The sequence below is a fragment of the Sparus aurata genome, chromosome 5 (assembly GCF_900880675.1).
Source record: "Sparus aurata chromosome 5, fSpaAur1.1, whole genome shotgun sequence".
Lineage (NCBI taxonomy): Eukaryota > Metazoa > Chordata > Actinopteri > Spariformes > Sparidae > Sparus > Sparus aurata.
The window spans coordinates 1,444,552-1,466,558 of NC_044191.1; the positions used below are offsets into that span (position 1 = coordinate 1,444,552).

General features: G+C 39.9%; 1 protein-coding gene across 3 annotated transcripts; it reads left to right on the forward strand.

The window, feature by feature from the left end:
* The first annotated feature begins 2,311 nt into the window (after positions 1–2,311).
* On the forward strand, positions 2,312–14,006 carry lhx2b (LIM homeobox 2b). Of its 3 annotated transcripts, XM_030418371.1 has the most exons (6): positions 2,313–3,141; positions 3,501–3,663; positions 5,206–5,408; positions 6,231–6,601; positions 9,636–9,841; positions 13,281–14,006. In XM_030418371.1, the coding sequence occupies exons 2-6, from the start codon at positions 3,544–3,546 to the stop codon at positions 13,569–13,571; spliced, it is 1,191 nt and encodes a 396-aa protein (XP_030274231.1). In that variant the 5' UTR covers positions 2,313–3,141; positions 3,501–3,543; the 3' UTR covers positions 13,572–14,006. The 3 variants fall into 3 exon arrangements, with proteins under 3 accessions (XP_030274230.1, XP_030274231.1, XP_030274229.1); XM_030418370.1 differs by having other exon boundaries at positions 2,312–3,663; positions 6,234–6,601; XM_030418369.1 differs by having other exon boundaries at positions 2,313–3,663.
* Positions 14,007–22,007: the final 8,001 nt, after the last annotated feature.

Sequence of the window (22,007 nt, forward strand, 5' to 3'; positions counted from 1 at the left end):
GTATTCTTAAACTGATCCTGAATCATTTGTTTCCTATTGAAATGTAAATTTGAAATGTTCAACACAGAGCATGCAGAGGAAGGTCGTTTTAACCTTTTCATTTAAGAGTTACTCAACTTATTTTTACTGAAAATCTGTCGGTTGTATATATTTCGTTGTATACTGCTGGCATTCTGCAGACAGCAAAGGAAGAATTTCATTGTACAGAGAAGCATGTTCCCATTGTGCATGTGACAACAAACACTTTGAATCCTGAACGTGGGTGAGGATGCCTTTTTGTGATACACTCACTGTATATGGTGAGTTGGAACAAACAGACGGACGTATGTGAAAGCATAATAAACGCTCCCCTGACAACAGACGGTTACTGGTGTTGGTGATGATTTGCCTTTTGATTCTCTTTCTCGCATCTTTTTATCTCGCAGCACTGAAGATGTGAGTCTACTGCCCCCGTGTAAAAAAAAAAAAAACAGAAAAGTGTGCGTGCGAGAGAGAGAGAGAGAGAGAGAGAGGAGCAGGATGTGTTGGGTGAACAGTAATTAATTCAGTTTTACCTTTTTAAATAAATGTACCATAGATGAATTAAATATTGGACTATTTTAACCAGGCGCAGCTCTGCCTTAACACGCCTGATACTGTTTTTAATTATCATATTGTGAGTTTTCCCCTCCTCTGCTGTGAACACACATTATACTGACAATATTCCAACATATAGCCCAGACCTCGGCCTATATTAGCATAAATCATCTCCACATTCTGTGCAAACGTGTTCCTCCAAAAACTGAGAGGTGACTTTAATCAAATCAGAGAAACAAGCCAGTCGGCTCCTCTGATACAAATACATACAAACTGATATTTTTCCCCTAATCTTACACCACCGTCTAATATCATATTTCATACACGCCCGCAGACATGCTCGCTGCCGATATGTTTAATGTATAAACTCAGCCTTATAGCAGAGAGAAAACGCAGATGATAAATATGCATGTATTCAATTAAGGGTATTACAGAGGAGCTGATTTGCATGAGGATTTAGGAGCTTAACATCATATTTGTGCTATAAAACTTCACAATAGCCTAAACGCTGTAATGCGCGGGAGGGGCAGGGCAGGTATTTCTGAAAGAAGCGAGGAAAAGAAAAGGGATGAGAAATATCACAGCAACAAAATATTTTATGTTTTAGCGCATAAATCCACCGTCTGCATACACATATACGAGGCCAGCTGAATGTCTGGATGAACGTGGTTTATAATCATTTCACTAACTGCTTGAATTGACTTCAGTTTCTATCAACAAAGCCAGCAAGAGCAGTGATGTGATAACGTGTAATTTTCTCCCACACCGCTGCAACTGCCGTCTTTTGTGCGAGATCAAACCTCTCCTCTGGTCCTCAAACACGTCCTCTGATGACGAAGTCCACTTTCCCCTCCCAATTAAGAGCAGAGAGCTAATTAGAAAGAGCGGATCCAGGATCAGCTCAGCCTCACGCTGCAGCCCCCGCTGCTGAACCAAACTGCTGGCTCTGTGCTGGAAACACAAGACTAAAGCCGCTGGCTTACACATGACATCAAATGACAGAGCGGAGTTCAGGAGATGGAGCTCTCTGTGGGAAGTAAATACATCAAAAATAAAATAGCATCAAGGATAATAAAATGTTACGATGACACTCAGAGCTGCCAACGTGATTTTTATTAAAACATTTTTTTTTTACATTGACGCTGATATAATCAGCTGCTGCTGTGATTAAAGACACGTTCCCTTCTTAACAATAAAGTGGTAAATGATCACAGATTTGGTTTGAAAATCTCTGGAGAAAGGTGGCATTCACTGACATTTTAAGGGCCTGGTTTTTCGATCCGTCCACGATTATTTTATTGCGAATTCCAGCTTTTGTATATGAATTCTGAGTTGAAATTATTATCATTATCTCCGTAAACGCCTTCCACTTACAATACAGGACATATGGGAAATGAAATGAATGAGAGAAAGTTGTTGATACAGTTTTTGAGAAGCTAAATCAACACTCAGTTGCAGTAAAAGTGTTTGTCGTGGTTGTTCTGTGGTTCAATTGTTAATTGTTTATTTAATAAAAGAAATTAGAACCAAAAAATGGATTTCTTTCTTTCTTTTTCGAAGCTGTGTGGTTCTTGATTTATGGCTGAACTTTTGCCTACCCCTGAAGGTTCTGTGCAGAGCCCTCGGTGCCATGGAGAGGCTGAGAGCAGCAACAGTGTGGTGCTGTGTGGAACCCTCTCTGCGCGTCACTGGAGTGAAGCTCCCAGCAGACCTCCTCAGTGCGCACAGACAGACAGACAGACGACAGCTTCAGCACCTCAGAGGACTGACGCTCTGTCCTGCTCTCACTCTTCTTCTCCTGCTGTAAAACGGACCCTTCAAACTGCAGCTCCGGAGTGACAGATAGGGACGACGGTGGCCGGCGGTCCGTGTAAAACGGAGGCTGTTTTTTTTTCCCCCCCGACCGGTCGGTAAAAGTACAGCCGAACAGTTCGGTGACGACGGAACAGCCAATGAACATAACTGGTACGTCGTGACGCAACAGGGCCCCGTTGATAAGGAGCGGAGAGTCCAACCGGGACCTGAGAAGGAGGAACGGTGGTTTTGGGGGGCCAGCAAACACTCGCCTATCATCAGTCAACGTAAAGCCAACTCCTCCTCTTCTGCTGTTACGCACATGTATGCAGCCTCCTTCGCAAAAGACAAAACATTAACTAAACAGACTACTGTGAGGGGAAAACTGCGTCTCCCAGAAGGCCGGCGGGATTTTATACAGCCAAGAGTATTTTTTTTAATTTTTCTATTTTCTCTGCAGAGCACAGGTAGTGTGAGCGACAGAAATCAGCTGCTGTAAGCATCAACTTGGACTGTTGAAGCTGGAGAGGGGAGGAAGCCTTCCTCACAGGCTTTACTGGACATATCTTTTTTTGTTTCTTGTGACTGTGTGATGCAGCACAAGACTGCTGCCCCGCTTTTGCAGGGCCAGTTTTAAACACTTACTTGTTGTTCTGCACTAAAGGGGAGAGATTTGCCAATGCCTCGCAGACTGTCGACATCCTGAAATATTACTCCCGGCAAGGAGGAGGCATCGGTACTGAGACCCATGCAGCGGGGCTTCCATAGTTGGTATGTTTATTCACCGTAAATGGAAAAGAAAATATAGAGCGAGTCATTGGTAACAAATAGATAATATCATACCTGAGAGAAAAAATAGATTCCCGTAAGAGAAGCGGAATCTGTGCTGTTATTTATGAATTAATCATAGCTTATTAATAATGAGAGCTGCAGAGATTCGGATGACGGTTTCCATTGGCAGATGAGACGTAGTGTGGAGAACACGTGTCCAATTTTTCCCACATATTTTTTCCTCCCTGATCTGGATTTCTCACTTGTCACGGCAAGAAAGGAAAACCTAAAAAAGCGAGAATTTTGAGTGGCATAAATTTGCGCACGGTTTTGCCTCTGATGGACATCTTGGCTTGCAGATCCGAAGAGAACAGTTATAGTATCCTACCGTCTGCGGCAACGATGCTTTTCCATGGCCTCCCTGGAGGCGACGTGCACGGTGTGGTGGAAGAAATGGACCGGAGAGGAAAGAGCGAGTCAGCAGCCATCAGCTCAGCCATCGATATGGGGGAATCAGAGACGGTAGGAGATCCATTTTGCCCTCTCGGCTTGTTAGCGCAGACAGCATGGCAGCCTGGAAACATGTGACAGTGGCTGCACTCTTGCTGCTCCAAGCACTCTGATTAAGCTCAGAACACTTTTTACTTGTAATCCACACAGAAAAAATTGGCCAATAAATGTCCCAGTTTATTATTCCGTTGATTTAAACACCTCTCGTGCCGGCAAACTTCCTCCAGAAGGCCTGAACGCTGTGATTCCTCAGCCCGAAATCCAAAACTTGTTTAATTCACAACAAGGGTTCAACTTAACGATCCCGAGCTGAACAATTAGCCAGGAAACACGATGACATTTGATCTTAAAATTCAACAATTTATTTCTCAATATGTGTTTTGTATGATGCGTTCAAAACACACGTTAAACGTGGACAACACAGTGAATAATCAAACTAAAATGTGACTGGTGTACTGGTGTTTTTTTTTTTTTTTTTACAAAGGCAAATGAAGTCAAACACTGACAGCAACACACAGCCGCAGCTTTTATTCTAATGTGACAAATGTGCAGCGTTAGAGTGTGTTTTCATTTTGGAAACAGTTATTTCAGCTGGATAAAAATACAGAAAACCAACGAACAGAACTTTAAGTTATCACTTTAAATGTGGTGCCACAGAAATAATCAAAAAGAGAAGACGGCGATGAGAAAATATTAATTCTAGCTCGGCTTCCGTCTTCTTTTGCAAAATTACTTGTGGAGGGTGTATATGCGCGTGTGTGTGTGCACGCGTGTGTGTCTATTTTACAGGCCTCTCAAAAATATTATTTACTGACAATCCTCTATCATAAAGCTTTGATTTGATCCTATTTTGAATGAACATTATAATAACTATTTTTTGCGTGAGAAATGAAGAGCAGAGATGTCACTGACGTCCTTCACCGAAAATAACCGGAATTATAAGAATTCCTTGAGCCGACACACGGCGTGTTAGTGTGTGTGAAATGACTGGATTGTGTTTTTGTGTTCTGTCTGTGCTGACAGTGGCCTCATCGTTCCCTCTCTGGTCTCCCGTGAAGGCAGTGTAACTCATATTTTTCACAGCAGTATTTATTATAGCAGAGCAATTTTTTGTAATTGTAACAAAATTCCAAGAAAGTTTTTAAATTTCTGACATCACGCTTTTAGAGAATGGAGTTAAATGAATTACACCTTTCAACAAACGGATGTATTTTAATGCTGGTACAATATTTATGCGTATTATTATTATTATTATTACTACCGAGGTTGTTGAGCTAAACATGTTTATTTTATTATAATTTTCTTCATGACTGAATGATATTTCTTACAATATGTGTGTGATCCTGCCATGTGTGTGACTGGTGGCTGTGGCCCTCCGCAGCTCAGATGATTCTTAAGTCATTTGACTTTCCAGGATTTTTAGAGAAGGCTTTTATTCTTGTTAGGATGGCTTTATCACACGGAATAGTTTTCACTTGAGGTCGTTTGTTTTTTTCGCCCAACATCATGTTCTGACGCTTGTGTCCTCGTGCCTCCCTCCATGTTGACCTGCAGTCCATGCCGTGTATGACCAGCGAGCGCGTGGCTCTGTGCGCCGGCTGCGGCAGGAAGATCGCGGACCGCTACTACCTGCTGGCCGTGGACAAACAGTGGCACATGCGCTGCCTCAAGTGCTGCGAGTGCAAACTCAACCTGGAGTCTGAGCTCACCTGCTTCAGCAAGGACGGGAGCATCTACTGCAAGGAGGACTACTACAGGTAGGAGGGCGCACACGGCCTGGAGCCAGAAGTGTTTGAGGGTTTTAAAAATGTAAGATGGATGCAGTTAAATGTGGATTTCAAATTATGGTTATTGTGATTAAACTTAAAACAACACCAGAGACGACAGGGAGAGAGTGTTTGAAGGTAATTGTAGACATGTCAGGTTCTAAAATGTCATTTAAAAATGTTATTTCAGAATAAAACAGAACGTATAGTACACATTATTTATTTCAAAAAACCCGACTGCCCGGAAAACATGGCTGCGAAACTGACGCTGACTCTCTGCACTGATGTCAGCTCATATTCTGTGACACAATCTACAGTGTTCATGCCAGACACCTCCATACATCGGCTGTCAAAGCACTGTATAGAAAGAAATAGCCTGAAGTATCAAAAAAGAGAGAACGAAAGAAATAAGGAAAGTAAGTAAGAAAGAAAGAATGAAAGAGAGAGAGAAAGAATGAAAGAGAGAGAGAAAGAAAGAAAGAAAGAAAGAAAGAAAGTAAGAAAGAAAGAATGAAAGAGAGAGAGAAAGAAAGAAAGAAAGAAAGAAAGAAAGAAAGAACACCGTCTGTGGGGTGAAAACTCCCACAAAATAGCTACTTTTGAGTTTAGCGGTCTGTATGAGATCTCAGATAGCTTTTCCCGGTCTGTCCCGGCCTGTCCGGCCTGTCCCGGTCTGTCCCGGTCTGTCCCGGCCTGTCCGGCCTGTCCCGGTCTGTCCCGGCCTGTCCCGGTCTGTCCCAGTCTGTCCCGGTCTGCCCCGGCCTGTCCCGGCCCCATGTCCAGCCGCTGATGAGGTTTCTGTGTTGTCCGCAGAAGATTTTCGGTGCAGAGATGCGCTCGGTGCCACCTGGGGATCTCAGCCTCGGAGATGGTGATGCGGGCCCGGGACCTGGTCTACCACCTCAACTGCTTCACCTGCACCACCTGCAGCAAGATGCTCACCACCGGGGACCACTTTGGCATGAAGGACAGCCTGGTGTACTGTCGGCTGCACTTTGAGACTCTCATCCAGGGAGAATATCAGACACATTTTAACCACGCGGACGTTGTCCCGCACAAAGGCCTGGGCCCGGCCAACACGCTCGGACTATCTTACTTCAACGGCGTGGGGACAGTGCAGAAAGGTCGGCCGAGGAAGAGGAAAAGCCCCGGGCCAGGAGCCGAGCTGGCTGCTTATAACGCAGGTAAGACAGACGTTTCCAGGCGAGGTTGTTCGCCCATTGACGAAGATGTTGTGATTAATTAAAGGTGAAGAAAAAGCACCCTAGCTGTTTATAATGAAGTATAGCTTCAGCTAATGCGGATTTATCGAAGATTTCCCTTCAAATATAATAATTTTAGGTCTAAAACGAAAAAGTTGAAAACTGAAAAAGAGAAAAAAAAAGAGTGATCGCTGCCTATTGTAAAGTAAATGTGGCTGCACAGTGCTAATGAACAGCCGCACAGCATGAATACGAGCTGATTCAAACTGACAGGCTTCATTAATGAAAACTCTTTTTAACATTCCCACAGGGGCTGATACCGTGTCTGTGCTCTCCTCGGTAATGACTTTATCACAAGTTTAACACAGAAAACTGAACGATGTTTTTCTTCTCTCTCTCTTTTTTAAAAATCTCTATAACATTTCTATAGGGAGCTTATTTTATCATAACTTTACCACAAACACACCATGCTTTAAAATATATGAAAGGCCTTTAGAGACGCGTTGTGCTCCATATTGATTTTGTAGAGACTTTATCGCAATGCTTTAATTCACCCTAAATTAAAAGTCCATTTAATCTTTACATTAGTTAGTTGTGCTGGTGATGATTTTCTCATTGGTTTTGTGTCTTTTTTGTCACTAAAGCATCTTTCTAACAATGGCAGTGTCTATAGATCACACTGCCTTAATGTATTTAATCTGGATTAACAGCAGAAGTTCACGTTGAGGCAAACATAGTGCACGAATAACTTCTTATTCAGTAAAATCAGGCATCTAACCTAATCATGCAGAAGAAATACATTTAGACCATAGTTACATTCACCCCTAACAACTGTAAGCTTAATGTGAGGATGAACTTATCATCAAGCTCCATATATATTTCATTCAGCCAAAGAGCTGCAGCAGTCGAGCTGTTCTTAACAAAAAACTTTCATGTAGTCAGGATCTTTCTAAATGATAACCTCACTTTTAATAACTGGTGTTTTCTTGTCATGTTTCAGTTTGGACAATCTGTTATATATTTGAAAAAAAAAAAAAAAAAAAAAAATCTCCCATGTCCTCTTTTGGGGATAAAAAGAAAAGTTTTTTTGATGTTCTGGCTTTTGCTTTCGCCCTTTTCCACTTGTCAGGCTCCATAGATGTCTACAAACCCCAACCTTCACCCCACCCCCTCCAACCACACACAAACACGGACACACACACCACCACCAAACACACACTACTGGAGCCCTTTTGCATTGGGACTGGGCCAAACTGGGTGTGTACCAGAGTTCAATGTGATTTGATGAGTTATTCACTGGAAGAGAGAGCAGGGAATACAAGAACTTTCTTACAGCAGAACTATCTGGCTAGAATCTAATTTTTGTAATGCTTTGACTTCCGATAATTAACCTTCAAACTGTACACTAAAAAACAAACAAACAAAAAAAACATTGTCAGAATCTAAGACTATTCACAGAAACTGCAACACAGCTTTTCTGTGTGTCAGTTTTGCTGAGTGCCACTCATTTGTACTTTTGACAGTTCAGTCAGTTATGCTTAAATAATGTGCAACAAGTGAAACAATTATATTCTCACCAGGTTCAAATGCAAATGAGCTTTTTTCTTTTGGTTTTCCAATTGGATCAAGTTACTCATCTTTAAAAGAACTGTCACTTTTTTTTTTAATCGGTGGAATTGATCATACAAGTGAGAATGTTCTAAAAACAAGTCAAATTATTTCACCTATCAGTGCCGGGCTTTATCGATTAATGACACTTTAAGAAAATACAATCTCAAAATTTTAAGAACTCACAGTTTCATCATGAGGATAAAAGGAAGAAAAGAGACCTACTCTCTGAACAACATGATCTCCTAGTTTTTGTTCATTATGGGTTCATAGCACATAAACAGGGGAATACATCTGAAGCACAGTCACAAAGGGAGTGAAGAGGCAGTGCGCCCTCTTCTGTTTCCAGCCAGATATAACATCAACGCTTCACCTGAACAGTCACATGAGAACATGTGGAGACCTGGAGCAGCCTGCAGCTCTGAGGCGCTGTTAACACTGAGAATAAGACACTGTGTGAGAGGATGAGGAGACAAGCAGAGAACAGGCTGCTTTTTGTTAAAATGCTGGAGCATATGCTTCAGACAGAAAGCAGCATTTGTTCTGCCTGGTGTGTATGGGCTAATTAAGTGAAGTGTTATTCTGATGGTTTTCACTCACTTCATATTCATCATTTGCAGCGTTCTGATATTGAACACGAACTGTTATGCATGCAGCAACACTTTGAATGTTGCCAAGAAATTTGCAGGCTGGGACAAATACATGTGTGTTGTTGTTGTTGTTGAGTGTAATGCTTGTGTGTGTGTGTGTGTGTTTACTGAAGCCAGGCTAGCACCTCCTCCCAGGAAAAAGAGACATGTAGACAGGGACAGACAGACAAGTTGCAGAAAGACGACTTGCAGCTGGAAGAACAGCTGTCAGGTCACAGTGTCATCTTGGTTCAGATTGATTGTTGGATTCAAATGGAGAAAATTAACCTAAACTCAACAAATTAAAAAGAATCATCAGATAATCACAAAAAATCTTTAAAAAGTACAAATTCTAAAAACAAACGCTCAGCCTTGATCACCTCATTGAGATAATTCTCTTTCTTTCTTTCTTTCTTTCTTTCTTTCTTCTTGTTCCCTGATCCAATGAAGTATATTTGCACCTAAACGTTTGATTCACCTGCCTTTCTCATCACATTGCATTGTTGCACCCCAGAGTCTGGGACTCACATGTGGTCTCCCAGAAGGTTTAAAGCACCAAATAAAATGTCTCTACAGTGCATTGGTTGGTGTTTCTATGCTCTCAAAAATGTAATATATCCCATGCTTAGTGAGTCTTGAGAATGTTGGTACCTAAAAATAGGGGTGGAAAAGAAGTAAAAATAATAAAAACAACCATTCAAAATGACGATGATTAGTGGTCAGATTGTAGTTCCAACTGTCTAACCAGCTCTTCTCTCCCGATCCCTGTCGGCCCGAAGCGCTCAGCTGTAATGAGAACGACGGCGAGTCCATGGATCGGGACTCCCAGTACAGCTCCAGTCAGAAGACGAAGCGCATGCGGACATCCTTCAAGCACCACCAGCTGAGGACCATGAAGTCCTACTTTGCCATCAACCACAACCCAGACGCCAAGGACCTCAAGCAGCTCGCCCAGAAGACCGGCCTCACCAAGCGGGTCTTACAGGTAACCACAGCAGCCTCATTCTTCAGACGAGTCCACCGTGTCCTTTGCTCAGGGGAAAAGAAGATAAATGCCAATCAGGGTGAAAGAATTTTACTTTTTTCCTATGCAAATCAGCCTGCTTCCAAGTGTAAAATAGACGAAGTGAGGTTCTCCTGAAAGAAGCCAAATCAGCTGCTTTATTTTAAGATGGTACTGTTTTTCATTCCACTGAAATTCTTGGAGGAAATTCAGGAAAGTGCAAACAAGCTAAACAATATCAGAAAAAAAATTCCTTCATTCTTTCTGTTCTTTCTTTCCTTTTCTTTATTCTCTTTTTGCTTTTGAATAAACAAATGGATTTGAAGAGCTGCAGTGAAAAGAAACCATTTGTAATTTCAGCCAGGAAAAACAAAAGTTAATATGTGTGTTCACAATGGAATGCAAAATTACCTGGAAATGAAAAGAAATCTATAAAAAAAACAAATGTAATCTATTTCAGCGCATGATGTGATGTTACAATGAGGACTGAGGGATGAAAAACACAAAGCTGTGTAATATACATGAACAAAGAGAAAAACACAGTGGAGCGTTTGATTTTTACAAAAGACGAAAGCAATTTATCTGGGGGACTGAGGAGAAGAATGAAGAAAATGAGACAAAAAGGTTTCTGAATCAAATTTTTTCTGAGAAGAAAAAAAAAAATCATCCTGCTGCTTTAATTAAACACTCACAGAAAACAAAGCAGTCGTTTTGCTTTGATGCATTTGAGTTTTCATGTCTGTTATTCCAGCTGAAGCGTTTCTCCCTACTGCCTATTTCCCACGGCTCTGTCATGATCCATGGCTAACACGCTCCTACACAGCTCCTAGTCTCACTCACTAGATCTCATTTTACATTTCTTATTGAAAAAGTGAGCAAAAATAAAGTGTAAAAAATTTAATTAAAATGTTAAAATAAATGACATCAAGGGCATTGAGAAACAGAATGTTGGTGCAAAAATGGGATGCAGACCCTCCTTGGTTCATTGGACCCGCAACAAAATGATGAAGAAAGTGAACGGCTAAAATTACAGCTACGCCTCCTTGTACACAGCATGGACAGATGCATAATTATCTTTTCACAGTATCAACAAAAGCAGGAAGCCAAGGCTCTTGTTTCATGTGCAAACATAAAAGAAAAGGTTTTACTTTCTGTGGCTACCACTGCCTTTTCCCCAATAACTAGCCATAAAAAGTTAAGGCTTTTATAACTTTTGTAGTACTTTTGAGTAGAAGAGCACCCTGGCTTTGTGTTTTTAAGTGTTCTTTTATCCTTGACTCCAGTCTGAGCATCTGCAAACAAACTTTAAACAGACAGGAGGGCTGGTGTGTGCTCTTAACTAACAGCAACATGAGGCAAGGAGGTGGTGGAGGTTGAGATAATGTGGTTCTGCTTGGAGTTCTTTGACATCAAAATGTTTCAAGGACCATATCTGTATTTTTTCTTCGTTATTTTTTCTCTCTTTACTTTTTGCATATTTTAGTCCTTTTGCTGCAATATTTCTCAGGTCCTCAAAAATTAACAACAGAATGCATAGTTTCTGACTGCCTTTGAAAACTTTTCCATATGAGCATTTTCAGATCTGACGTCGCAACCACAGGATGTTTGTGGATGCCTTTCAAAAACATAATCTGTTCTTTGTCACTACAAACATAGCTTGAAAATGTCTCGAGGTCTTCCTGAAAAAAATCCAGCGGTTTGATGCTTAAAATGTTGATACATGATCTTGAATTGTAGTCACTGGCTTGACAACCTTATTGTCTATAACTCCACCTCCTGATATGACAGTCTGGTCATAAATATGTAATGTGGATGTGATTTCACATTTGTTGTAGTAATGTCAACGTAGTATGTATCAGTGGTTTGCGAACATTTTATTGTGGTGACTGGGCTGCGGAACTCACTGTACATATTTAACATATGAAGTTGATTTAGCGAACGCGCTGGCAAAAAGTTGCTTCTTTACACACCTATCAAACACAGCAACATTAACACTATTTATGCTTCTTTTTATGTAACTTAAAATGTATGTTTGGTCTCTACCTTGTCTTATGAGAGGTTTATCTAGCAGCTAAATGCTCTATGTTAACCAGCTGGTTTTCATTTAAAACAAACCTGATGGGAGCAAAGAGAGTGAAGCAAAAAGGCAAAGTGGCATGCCAGAAAACCAAAATAATAAGATAAAAGAGGCTAAACGGCTCCGTAGAGTTGGGGGTAACTGCACATTGGGTGACAAGCCTCTGTGGGTTTATCACTGTAAGTGACATAACAAAGCCAATAAAAAGATTTGGATGTGTGCAGCTCTGGTCATGGTTGTGAAAAGTACCAATGTTGACTAGGCAGACAGAAGAAAACAAACACCGATCTCTGTCAAGTTGGGTACACCCATCAACCACGTACTTCTGTCCTTAAAATGGAAAGATAAGTCTTCAAACAAGCATTTCCACAAATGACCTGACTGGATTAACTCACACTTAACCAATCTCCAACACAAACCAGAGTCTTTTCTTTACATGTTTTGCCTCCGCTTTGGCAGCCATAGCTTCCATCGACACAGTAGTGAAATTCCAAAGACAGAAAACATGCTTGAGACACAGTGAGTGCATATCATGTCTGCTTTTATTAGTGTCACTTTTATTATGACTGTAAGTGGAGACTGCTCTAAAAAGCCTACATACTGCATAAACTAACAAGCAGACATGATGTTCTGTGTGTTCACTGTGACAAATTATATTTCTGTAAGAACATTTCCATACAGTCTTTAATCTGTATGAACATTAAATGAATGCCTCTCAGGAAGAGACTGTAATAGTCTGCTTTAGAAAACGGTTGTCAGTGCAGTCATCTCATTAAATGATTAGTAGTCATTTGGAATCAAATATGTTTAAGGATAAGTGTGATCAGTTAACCAACACATATTGAACAAAGTAAGTCGGCCAGTGGTATTTGTGAGTTGGGGACATGTTTAAAGATTTCGTTCAGCAACATTAGACTAAAATGTCACCCGTGGAGCACCGGAGGTGACTGAAATTTTGTTTGCGCACTAAAATATTACAATTATAATTTAACACTTGGTTGTTCATCACAATCCACAGACCATGCAGTGGACAGTTATCACTGGACTTAAAAAGCAATAACCCCTGTGGGTCACCATGTGGAATATCTAGAGCAACAAGGACACTTTCGACAGGGAGATGCCACTGCAGAACCTTTTCATTTTTTGTGTGTGTAATTTCAGTGAACTAACCTTCTTAAATGCTTTCACATGATAGTTTGTATGCTATTGTATTACACAGTATCAGAAATACTATTCTAAATGTCATGGATATCAAGTGTGGAAACCTGTGGTCACCAGTCTCTTTAAGCGTTTAAATGTTTGGATCAGCATCTGTAGTAACAGGATTTTATTTTATTTCCATAGGTCTGGTTCCAAAATGCTCGGGCTAAGTTCAGGAGGAACCTGCTGCGACAGGAAAGCACTGGGGTGGACAAGGCCTCTGACGGCTCCACGCTGCAAGGTGGTACACCGTCGGGCCCAGCATCAGAGATCTCCAACGCCTCCATGAGCCCCTCCAGCACCCCCACTACCCTGACAGACTTGACCAACCCCACCATGCCCACTGTCACCTCCGTGCTTACCTCAGTGCCGGGCGGTATGGACGTCCACGAGTGCCGGAGCCCATCACAGACCACGCTGACTAGCCTCTTCTGATGGACCCTTCACCTCAGCCTCATCCCCAGCCCCTTCCCCCTCACCTCTGCTCTACCATGCTGGATCTAAAACTGAGCACTGTTGACTCCTTCAAACATAAAACGGATTAGTAAAGAGAAGGTAATGGAAACATAAAGATAAAAAATTAATCTCGCTCTGAGCCCATTAGAGACTATTTGCATAGTGAGGCGGCCAAGCCTTACAGATGGAAGTTGTTGTTATTTTGATGTTGTCTTGTTGAGAACTGAGGAGACTTGATTTGCATTTTTCAATGTTTACAGAAAGAGACTGCGGGGGAAAACTGCTTAATTTTTTGATTTTTTTTTTTTTCCAGCACAGTATTTATGTTGTTGTACAAGAGTCACTGTTAGAAGGATTGTAAAAAAATCTTTTTTTGAAAATCTGAGATTAAACACAGGTTACAATATCCTCTGACTGCCATGTGCCTTACAGTCCATTTTATCATAACTGCTGTTGTTAGAAATAGAATTGACCATGGTCAGACAAACTATTTGTTTCAGAAGAGAGCTTAGGGGTAATGACCTCTATTGCATGTATGTGTGTGTGTGTGTGTGTGTGTGTGTGTGTGTAGAGTTATGGCAAACTAATTACGTTTTTCAACATGTCATTAATCTTAACATTTTTTACCTAGTAGAACCCTCAGCTGACTTTGTCAAGAACAGGATTTTAACTGAGCTAAAACCTAATGTGCACAATGTTGAAGCAGTAGCAATTCACACAAACACCTGCTAACATCTGGCTTTTGTCTTTAATCTGAATGGGTACAATTGGCATTAACTTCTGCATCAAATGACTGCAGAAGTCATAGGTGTTTGTCAGCTCCAGCTGTCATCAGCTGGGATGAAATCACAACACCCAGGTGGACATACTAATTTACACCAGTTGTCACAACTGATGCTATAATGTGCTGAAGTTAAGTTAATAGCTTTCCATTTGTCTCTGTTCAAGCAACGCTCCAACATCCATCAGCCAGTGATGAGCTTGAAAGTGAGACTGAAGTAAAAGTAAACACTGTAACCTGTGACTGACTTTTGTGTCACTAACCAATCCTTACCAGCTGCCTGATCAGTACTGCACATGTGCGACTCTCAACAGAGATGAGGAAAAGGGCGAGATGTCTATTATCGGCTTCCATCATCAGCCCCAGAAAAAAACAATGTGTCAAATTCAGAATGTTATTGATTAAGAATTATTAAAACAGGGTTAATGTCTTCTGGATGCATTTTGGTGAGGTATATGATCTGAAGCCTTTTGCCATTCCCCATTGTTCTGGGACATTCGTGACGACAAACATGACACATAAGCAAAAAAACACAGAAAGAAAAACTTGTCTCCTCACTCTTTTTACTGCATTTACCTACATTTGAAAAACCCACCTACACATTAATATTGGTGTAAACATGGTATCAGTTTGACGTGGGCTCTTCAAAGCATGATATTTCATTTACCCTATTTAAACCTTTTACATGGTCATGAATTTATAATTATCATCGTTTAAAATTGCAAATTCATACATAATTATATTTTAGTTATTGTTAAAAAAAACAATGAAATGCATTATGAACCATTTATCAAGCAATTGTTTCTTGTAAAGTTGCAATGGACTTCTATAATATTTTGAAAACAGTCAATAAATGCTGTGTAGTTCACCAATAAACATTATCTGGATATAAATTATATAAAGTTGCAACTGATATTGTTGAACTTTACAACTGCTTAATAAATGTTTGTGAAGCATTTCATTGTTTGTTAAACGTAAAATAACTATTCACTAATAAGTGAGTGTGTGCCATAAGCGTCAATTTTCAAGTGATAAAAGGAACCATGAGGTATCTAAAAACAGCTCTTGATCTGATTTGAACATTAGTGAACTTTTTTTTAGGAATATTTTTGTGTGACAGTAAAACACATACTGTGAATAGGAGTTACTGCTAAGACACACTGATCACAGTGCTGTGCTGTTTCTGCACATCCATGTACACATCCCTGTTCTGGTGTGAAAGAAGAAAGAAAAGTCACTACCAAATTTAACACTTTTCCTATGAAAGATAATATGTACCTCAAAGTGCAAGCGTTCCTTATTGACTGACGTGTTCACAGAGTACTGTATACACACAGTGGTGCATTGCTCCAGTTGGTCAAGGGGATTTGTGGTACACTGATGCCTCTAAAACACAGAGGCTATGCGTGGAATTACAGTTATATTCCACCACTGAAGCTGGGGTGCACATATATTATAAATCCATCCTAAAACATTTCAGTTAATGTGAAATACTTAATTTCTACTTCTTGTCTTTTGACATTTTCATCCCTGCTCATAACCACTCACCTGTTTGAAAGCACATTTAGTTAGCTTAGTTTTTCTGAGACTAAGCAGAGACTGATTGTAATATATATATAAAAGTTTATATATATATATATATATATACATATCTATATATATATATATATATATATATATATAAGATGGCTCCATACCGTTCATTTTGTATAGTTTCTGGAAGCCCTGAGATCTGAAATTGATTTGGAAAGACATTATTTACACTCTTGACGCAAGGTTGAAGATTGTGAGCGCTAGCGCCTTTAGCTCAGCTACAGTGAGGATTTCCACTTTAAAAATGTATTTTAATAACATATTTCAAATGAATTGGTGATTTTTAGGCTTTTGGAGACATAGAATTATTTTAGTTTTTTTTTTTTTCCAGTTGCTTTTAACATTTTAAAACATGTCCTCACCTACTTGCCTAGGAAAATGCTGCAATGCCATTTTGAAACTTCATCCAACTTTGGATTGACATTGGGGTTATTAGATAATGACTGAATTTTTATTTGTGGGTGAACTGTTCCTCCAAGCTTCCGTATATTGAGCTCTATAGAAAATCACTATAAATGTGAAAGTCATCAAAGACGATGGTCATACCAAATTGTTGTGAAAATATATGCAGATGATCTAGATTTTCGTTAGTGAAAGAAGATTTCTTGATTTTTTTTCACTAATCTAAATGTCACATAACAATGTAAGAGCGTCACTTCACATACACATTCAGGCCTTCACAGTAGGATAAGATTTAATCTTCACCGTGCTACAGATCTGACCTGCCTGCAGGTTGAGACACACAAAAAAATAAGGCTGAGTCATTATCATGCTCATTCTATATGGTGAGGATTTCTATGCCATGCATTGCAGCAGGGAGTGTTTGTATGTGTGTGTGTGTGTGTGTGTACATGTGTTGGTTGTAGCCTACTCTCCACACATATTATGTCTGATTATCCTGTTTCATGAGGACCGTTACATTCAACTGCTTTCACCAAATGTGGCACTAAATATATGTATATATATATATATATATATATATATATATATATATTTTTTTTTTTTTTTTTTTTTATTCACTCCCCCGATCACTTAAAATAAGCATCTGTGCCAAAGCTGAGAGCGATAGTAGCTGACAGCCTTCCCCGAAAGTGTAATCATAAAAAAAATCTGTTTTCATGAGCAGCTTTTTCTCACTCTGCTGGAGCAAAATGTGCTCAATTTTCTCATGGCTCCAGCGACAGGGACTTGAGCTTATCATAAAGGTAGGAGGATTTTCTGCTTGAAACTATCACTATACAATCCATTCCAACATGAAAGTTTAACAAGGAGGTGGTGAGTGGGTGGTGGAGGGAGAGGTCTGGAGAATAACAGTCTTTACACTTGGTAAGCAAAACATGAATTACAAAAAAACAGACCTTAACTTCCCCTGCGGTGCATAATTAGAAATTGGTTTACATGAAAAAAAGAGAGGAGTTCCTCTTACCACACAGACTTGGTAATTATCTCTGCAACGGTGTGTGAGGTGCTTGAGAACATTAGCACTGACAAAACACACGAAGCGACAGAATCTTCCCATCTTTTGTCCAGACTATTGGCCACATCTCTGTGAGTGTTTCAGGATGTTCAGTAAACAAGAATATGAAGTGTGTGTGTGTGTGTGTGTGGAGACTTCACTCCAGGAAATCAATCAGGTCAAACAAACATATGGATGTGTCTGCCAACCCTAGCTGAAACTGCATCTCTGTGCGATATAAGGACAAATCCTAGTTCAGTCTATAAATTATCAGTGTTGAGAAAAACATATTTGGCCGCCTGCTTCATGTTAATGTGTGATGTGAATTTGATCCAGTAATTGCAGGGAAAGGAAGAGACTTGGCAAGCATCACAGAGAAATAACACAACAGGCTCATAACTGAAATTTAACTGTGTGTTAATGGATGCTTGTGTTTTTATTTTCCCAGAAATTGTTATTCTAAGGACAATAAACTGTGTATTAAGGCTTTTCCAGAACAGATGGGGAGCAATGGCTTTAAAAAATGTTATGATTTTTAAAGCCAAGTCTATGTCTGTAGAACTAGGCTTTTACTGTTTTAACTTTAGCCTTCCTGTCCATCAGTTCAGTATGAAATAGCAAAACAGCCGATTTTCATTTACATTTTTCTTATTATAGAATAAATTACAGAATAAAGATAAAACAGAAGATGTGTCTTTTAAAGGATCATACCAGTGTTTTTCGATTTGATTTTTCTTTGATTTATTCATTAACATTTCTAATGTTTTAGTGTTTCAGATTGCCTATGCCACGAAGATCAACATGAGGGGACCTAAAGCAAAGAATGCAAAGAAATTCTTAATTCTATCAGACAAGCAAGACAAGACAACTGCTAAACTAACAATGTAATTGATTTAAAACTTATACACAAAAAATGAATCAGAACTATTTTTGATGGTCCAAAATTTATTTAAGTGACATTTTAAGATACATCATATATATCCATGTTCTTAAAAGTAAGGGCTTGATGATTATCTTTTTGATAGTCACTGATAGTAAACAGACTTTCTTTTGACTAAATTTTGTTCGATTGGTTTAGTAGAGCAAGACATCTGAAAAAGTCACCATTCCCTTTGGGGAATAAGTCACACTGTTGCATGGACTGACACGTTCCTTTTATTCCATGAACACACACACTGAAGTTTATTTTGACTCATTCCTACATACACCTTCCTTCTGCCAAAAATACACACTAGAGCACCAAATGTGGATTAATCTGTAACTGAAAATACTCCCCAACATATTTTTTTTTTCTGTTGTCTGAGTAACATTCAATAAAAACTACAGTAAGGAGCTGTTTTAGGTAATAAGGCAATTATTTGTTCAGTTACACCGCAACCATTCCCAAACTAAAGAAAGATGCAGCCCAATACGAAATTGAAAATGATCTTTGGCCCACCAACACTTTTAAGCAAAATTTAAAGTTGGTCTCTAATGTTTTCTTCTTTTACAAACAGAACACATTTATGGGAACGTATGCCAAGGGCAATGCAGAGCCAAATAATCCATCCACATACACAACAATTTGTAAACTTGCATATCTTTTAACACATGCAGACACACACGCTTACAACTCCCTGTCATTGACGTGTAATCAGATACATTCAAATGTTGTGTCAAAGTCTGTTTGACAGTCAAATAATGTTATCCTCCTGTTGGAATTGTGTTTCCTGTAATGTCACCCAGCAGTGCAGGTTAAGGTCAGATAGTACACATATCAATGAGAAACACCTGATAAAACAGGTAAAAAAAATTAGAAATGACATGTAATCTAACAATCTAACTATTTTTTCATCAATTCTTATTATTTCAATAAAATATTTGACTGTAATCTTGATTGCAAAATTTTCAATTAAAACCTCTTTATTTATCTATTGCAAATAACCTCACGGCCGACCTGCAGTACCATTAAAGCCCACCAGTGGTCGGTGGCCAACACATATTTTGCATTCAATTCAAAAGTGTTCAAATGTATTCAGGCATATAACCATGTATCAGTTGTGTAAATCTGGTAATTGTGAAGCATTAACTGCTCCTACCAATCACCCCACTGCCATCTACAGAAGTTCTCTGACGACTTTGCTATCGCCGGCCTCATCAGGGACGGGGACGACCGTGCCTACAGAGAACTTATTAAGTACTTCATAGACTCGTGCCAGTGGAACCACTTCCAGCTTAACACCAGTAAGACCAAAGAGCTGGTGGTGGATTTCCGCAGGCCCATACAACCCTGAACACAGGTGAACATCCTAGGAATGGACATTGAGATGGTGACATCATACAAGTACCTGGGAGTTTACCTGAACAATAAACTGGACTGGACAGATCACACTGCAGCAACATATAAGAAAGTTCAGAGCAGACTCCATCTGCTGAGGAAGCTCTGGTCCTTCGGCACTCCTGACAACTTTCTATGACTCTGTGGAGGCATCAGCCATTTCCTATGGAGTAGTGGAGCTGGAGCAGTAGCATCTTGGCAGCAGACAGGAGGAGACTTGATAAACTTATCAAGAAGGCCAGCTCCATCCTGTGATGCCCTCTTGACCCAGTGCAGGTGGTGGGAGAGAGCAGGATGATGGATAAGCTGTCATTGCTGCTGGTGAAGGAGTCCCCAGCAGGGTACAAATAACCCATTTTTCATTTTGGTTTGCACTAGCTGGACAATTTTTAACACCCATATTTATTATTTACTAACAACAATACACTGCTATATACACTACACCATTATAACTGTTTATTGTAATATTATTGTCATTTGGCTGCTGTGACACAGACACTTACAGGACAAAGAAAGGAATTCTGATTCTGATTGTGATTCTGAACCAACTTTAAAGAGGCAATATTTAAAGTAAAAATTAACAATATTAATAAGGTAATAATGCAAACTCAGAAATATATATATTTTATTTAATTAGTTCTCAGAGGAAAATAAGGTCCAAAAAACTGTTTAAAGCTAGAAAGGTGGCAGAGTCCGCCACATATAAACAAAGTAAAACAGTATAAATTGTGTTGTCCTTTAAGGTCAGTTCATTCAGTCATGAAAACAAAGAGAGTTTGTTAATTCATTTTCTTTTTTTTAATGAAGATTTTTCTCTTCTCATTAACATTCCTTCAACAAAAGCACTTAATGCACCTTTAAGTCAGTTTCAAACTGATTTCAATAACTTTTCAAAATTCAGAATTTTAATCCATTTTTATATACTATTGAAAGTGATCTGCAGTCATTTAAAATACATACAAATGTAGAGCTTTGAAGCTGTATTGTAAAAAAAAAAAAAAAAAAAAAAAAAAAAAACAACATCCAAACAAACAAAAACTAAAAGCCATTGTAGATAATAGTTGTTACACCACATAACAACACCTGTCATCATGAATCATTACCGCATTACCATGGATTAGAATTGCATAAACTGCCCCTCAATAACTGTACTTTTTCCTATCAGTTTTCACTGTAGGAGCTGGTTTATTTCCTGTGAAACTGGAGCCTCATTCACATTTGCATTTCAGGCATTAAGGCTGCGCACGCCTGCAGAGTGATGCACAACCACTTACGGCTACTTACAGAATAGCAGAGGAGGCTTAAATTCCTGGATCACCAACATTACAAGCAACAAACAGTAAGTAGAGCAAGGGTCAGCATCTCTCTCTCGCTCTCTCACTCTCTTTCTCTCTCACACACACACAAACACACACACACACACACATACACACACACACACACACACAGACACACACACACACACACGCACACACACACAGACACACACACACACACACACACACACACACACACAGACACACACACACACACACACACACATACACACACACACACACATACACACACACACACAGACACACACACACGCACACACACGCACACACACACACACAAAGATACAACTCTCCAGCCTGTCCTGATTCATGGCCTGTTCTCCCAGCACAGCTTTCCCAGAGGAGCTGGTGCCAGGCAGGCTTTTAGGTCTCATGTTAGGTGTCTGAGCCAGAATCTACAGAGGATGCCAAATACGTTGGCCAGATGTACCCACACACTCGTATAAAGTGGTGTGATGAAGGCTTTAATAGAGAGAGGCCAGTCTTAACAACACATGTCAGGCAATATAGAAACGCTGCGCCCTGTAAAGTTTATTATGCATGAACAATGCCAACTATATGTGTGTGTGTGTGTGTGTGTGTGTGTGTGTGTGTGTGTTTTGATATATGTCAAAACATACATCAGCAGGCCTAAAAACCTGAAAAGTGAAAACATTAAAGCAGTTTTCTCAAACTCCCTTGTGTCAAGGACCCCCATCTGGTAGGAATTTGGCTTTTAGATGCTTTTAATTTGATCACAGAAGATGTTTGATGTGCATCATAGTCATTGATGGACATCGGCTGCTGCTGGGGGTGCTGTCCTTGGGTCCCTTGGCCCGGCCAGCTGTTGTCTGTCGGGGTCGGGGGGCCTGGGCACTAGTGCCCCCCGTGGCACAGCCTGTGGCTCCTCCCAGTGTGGACGGCCCCAAAGACGCGATTCCTCAATCCTCAG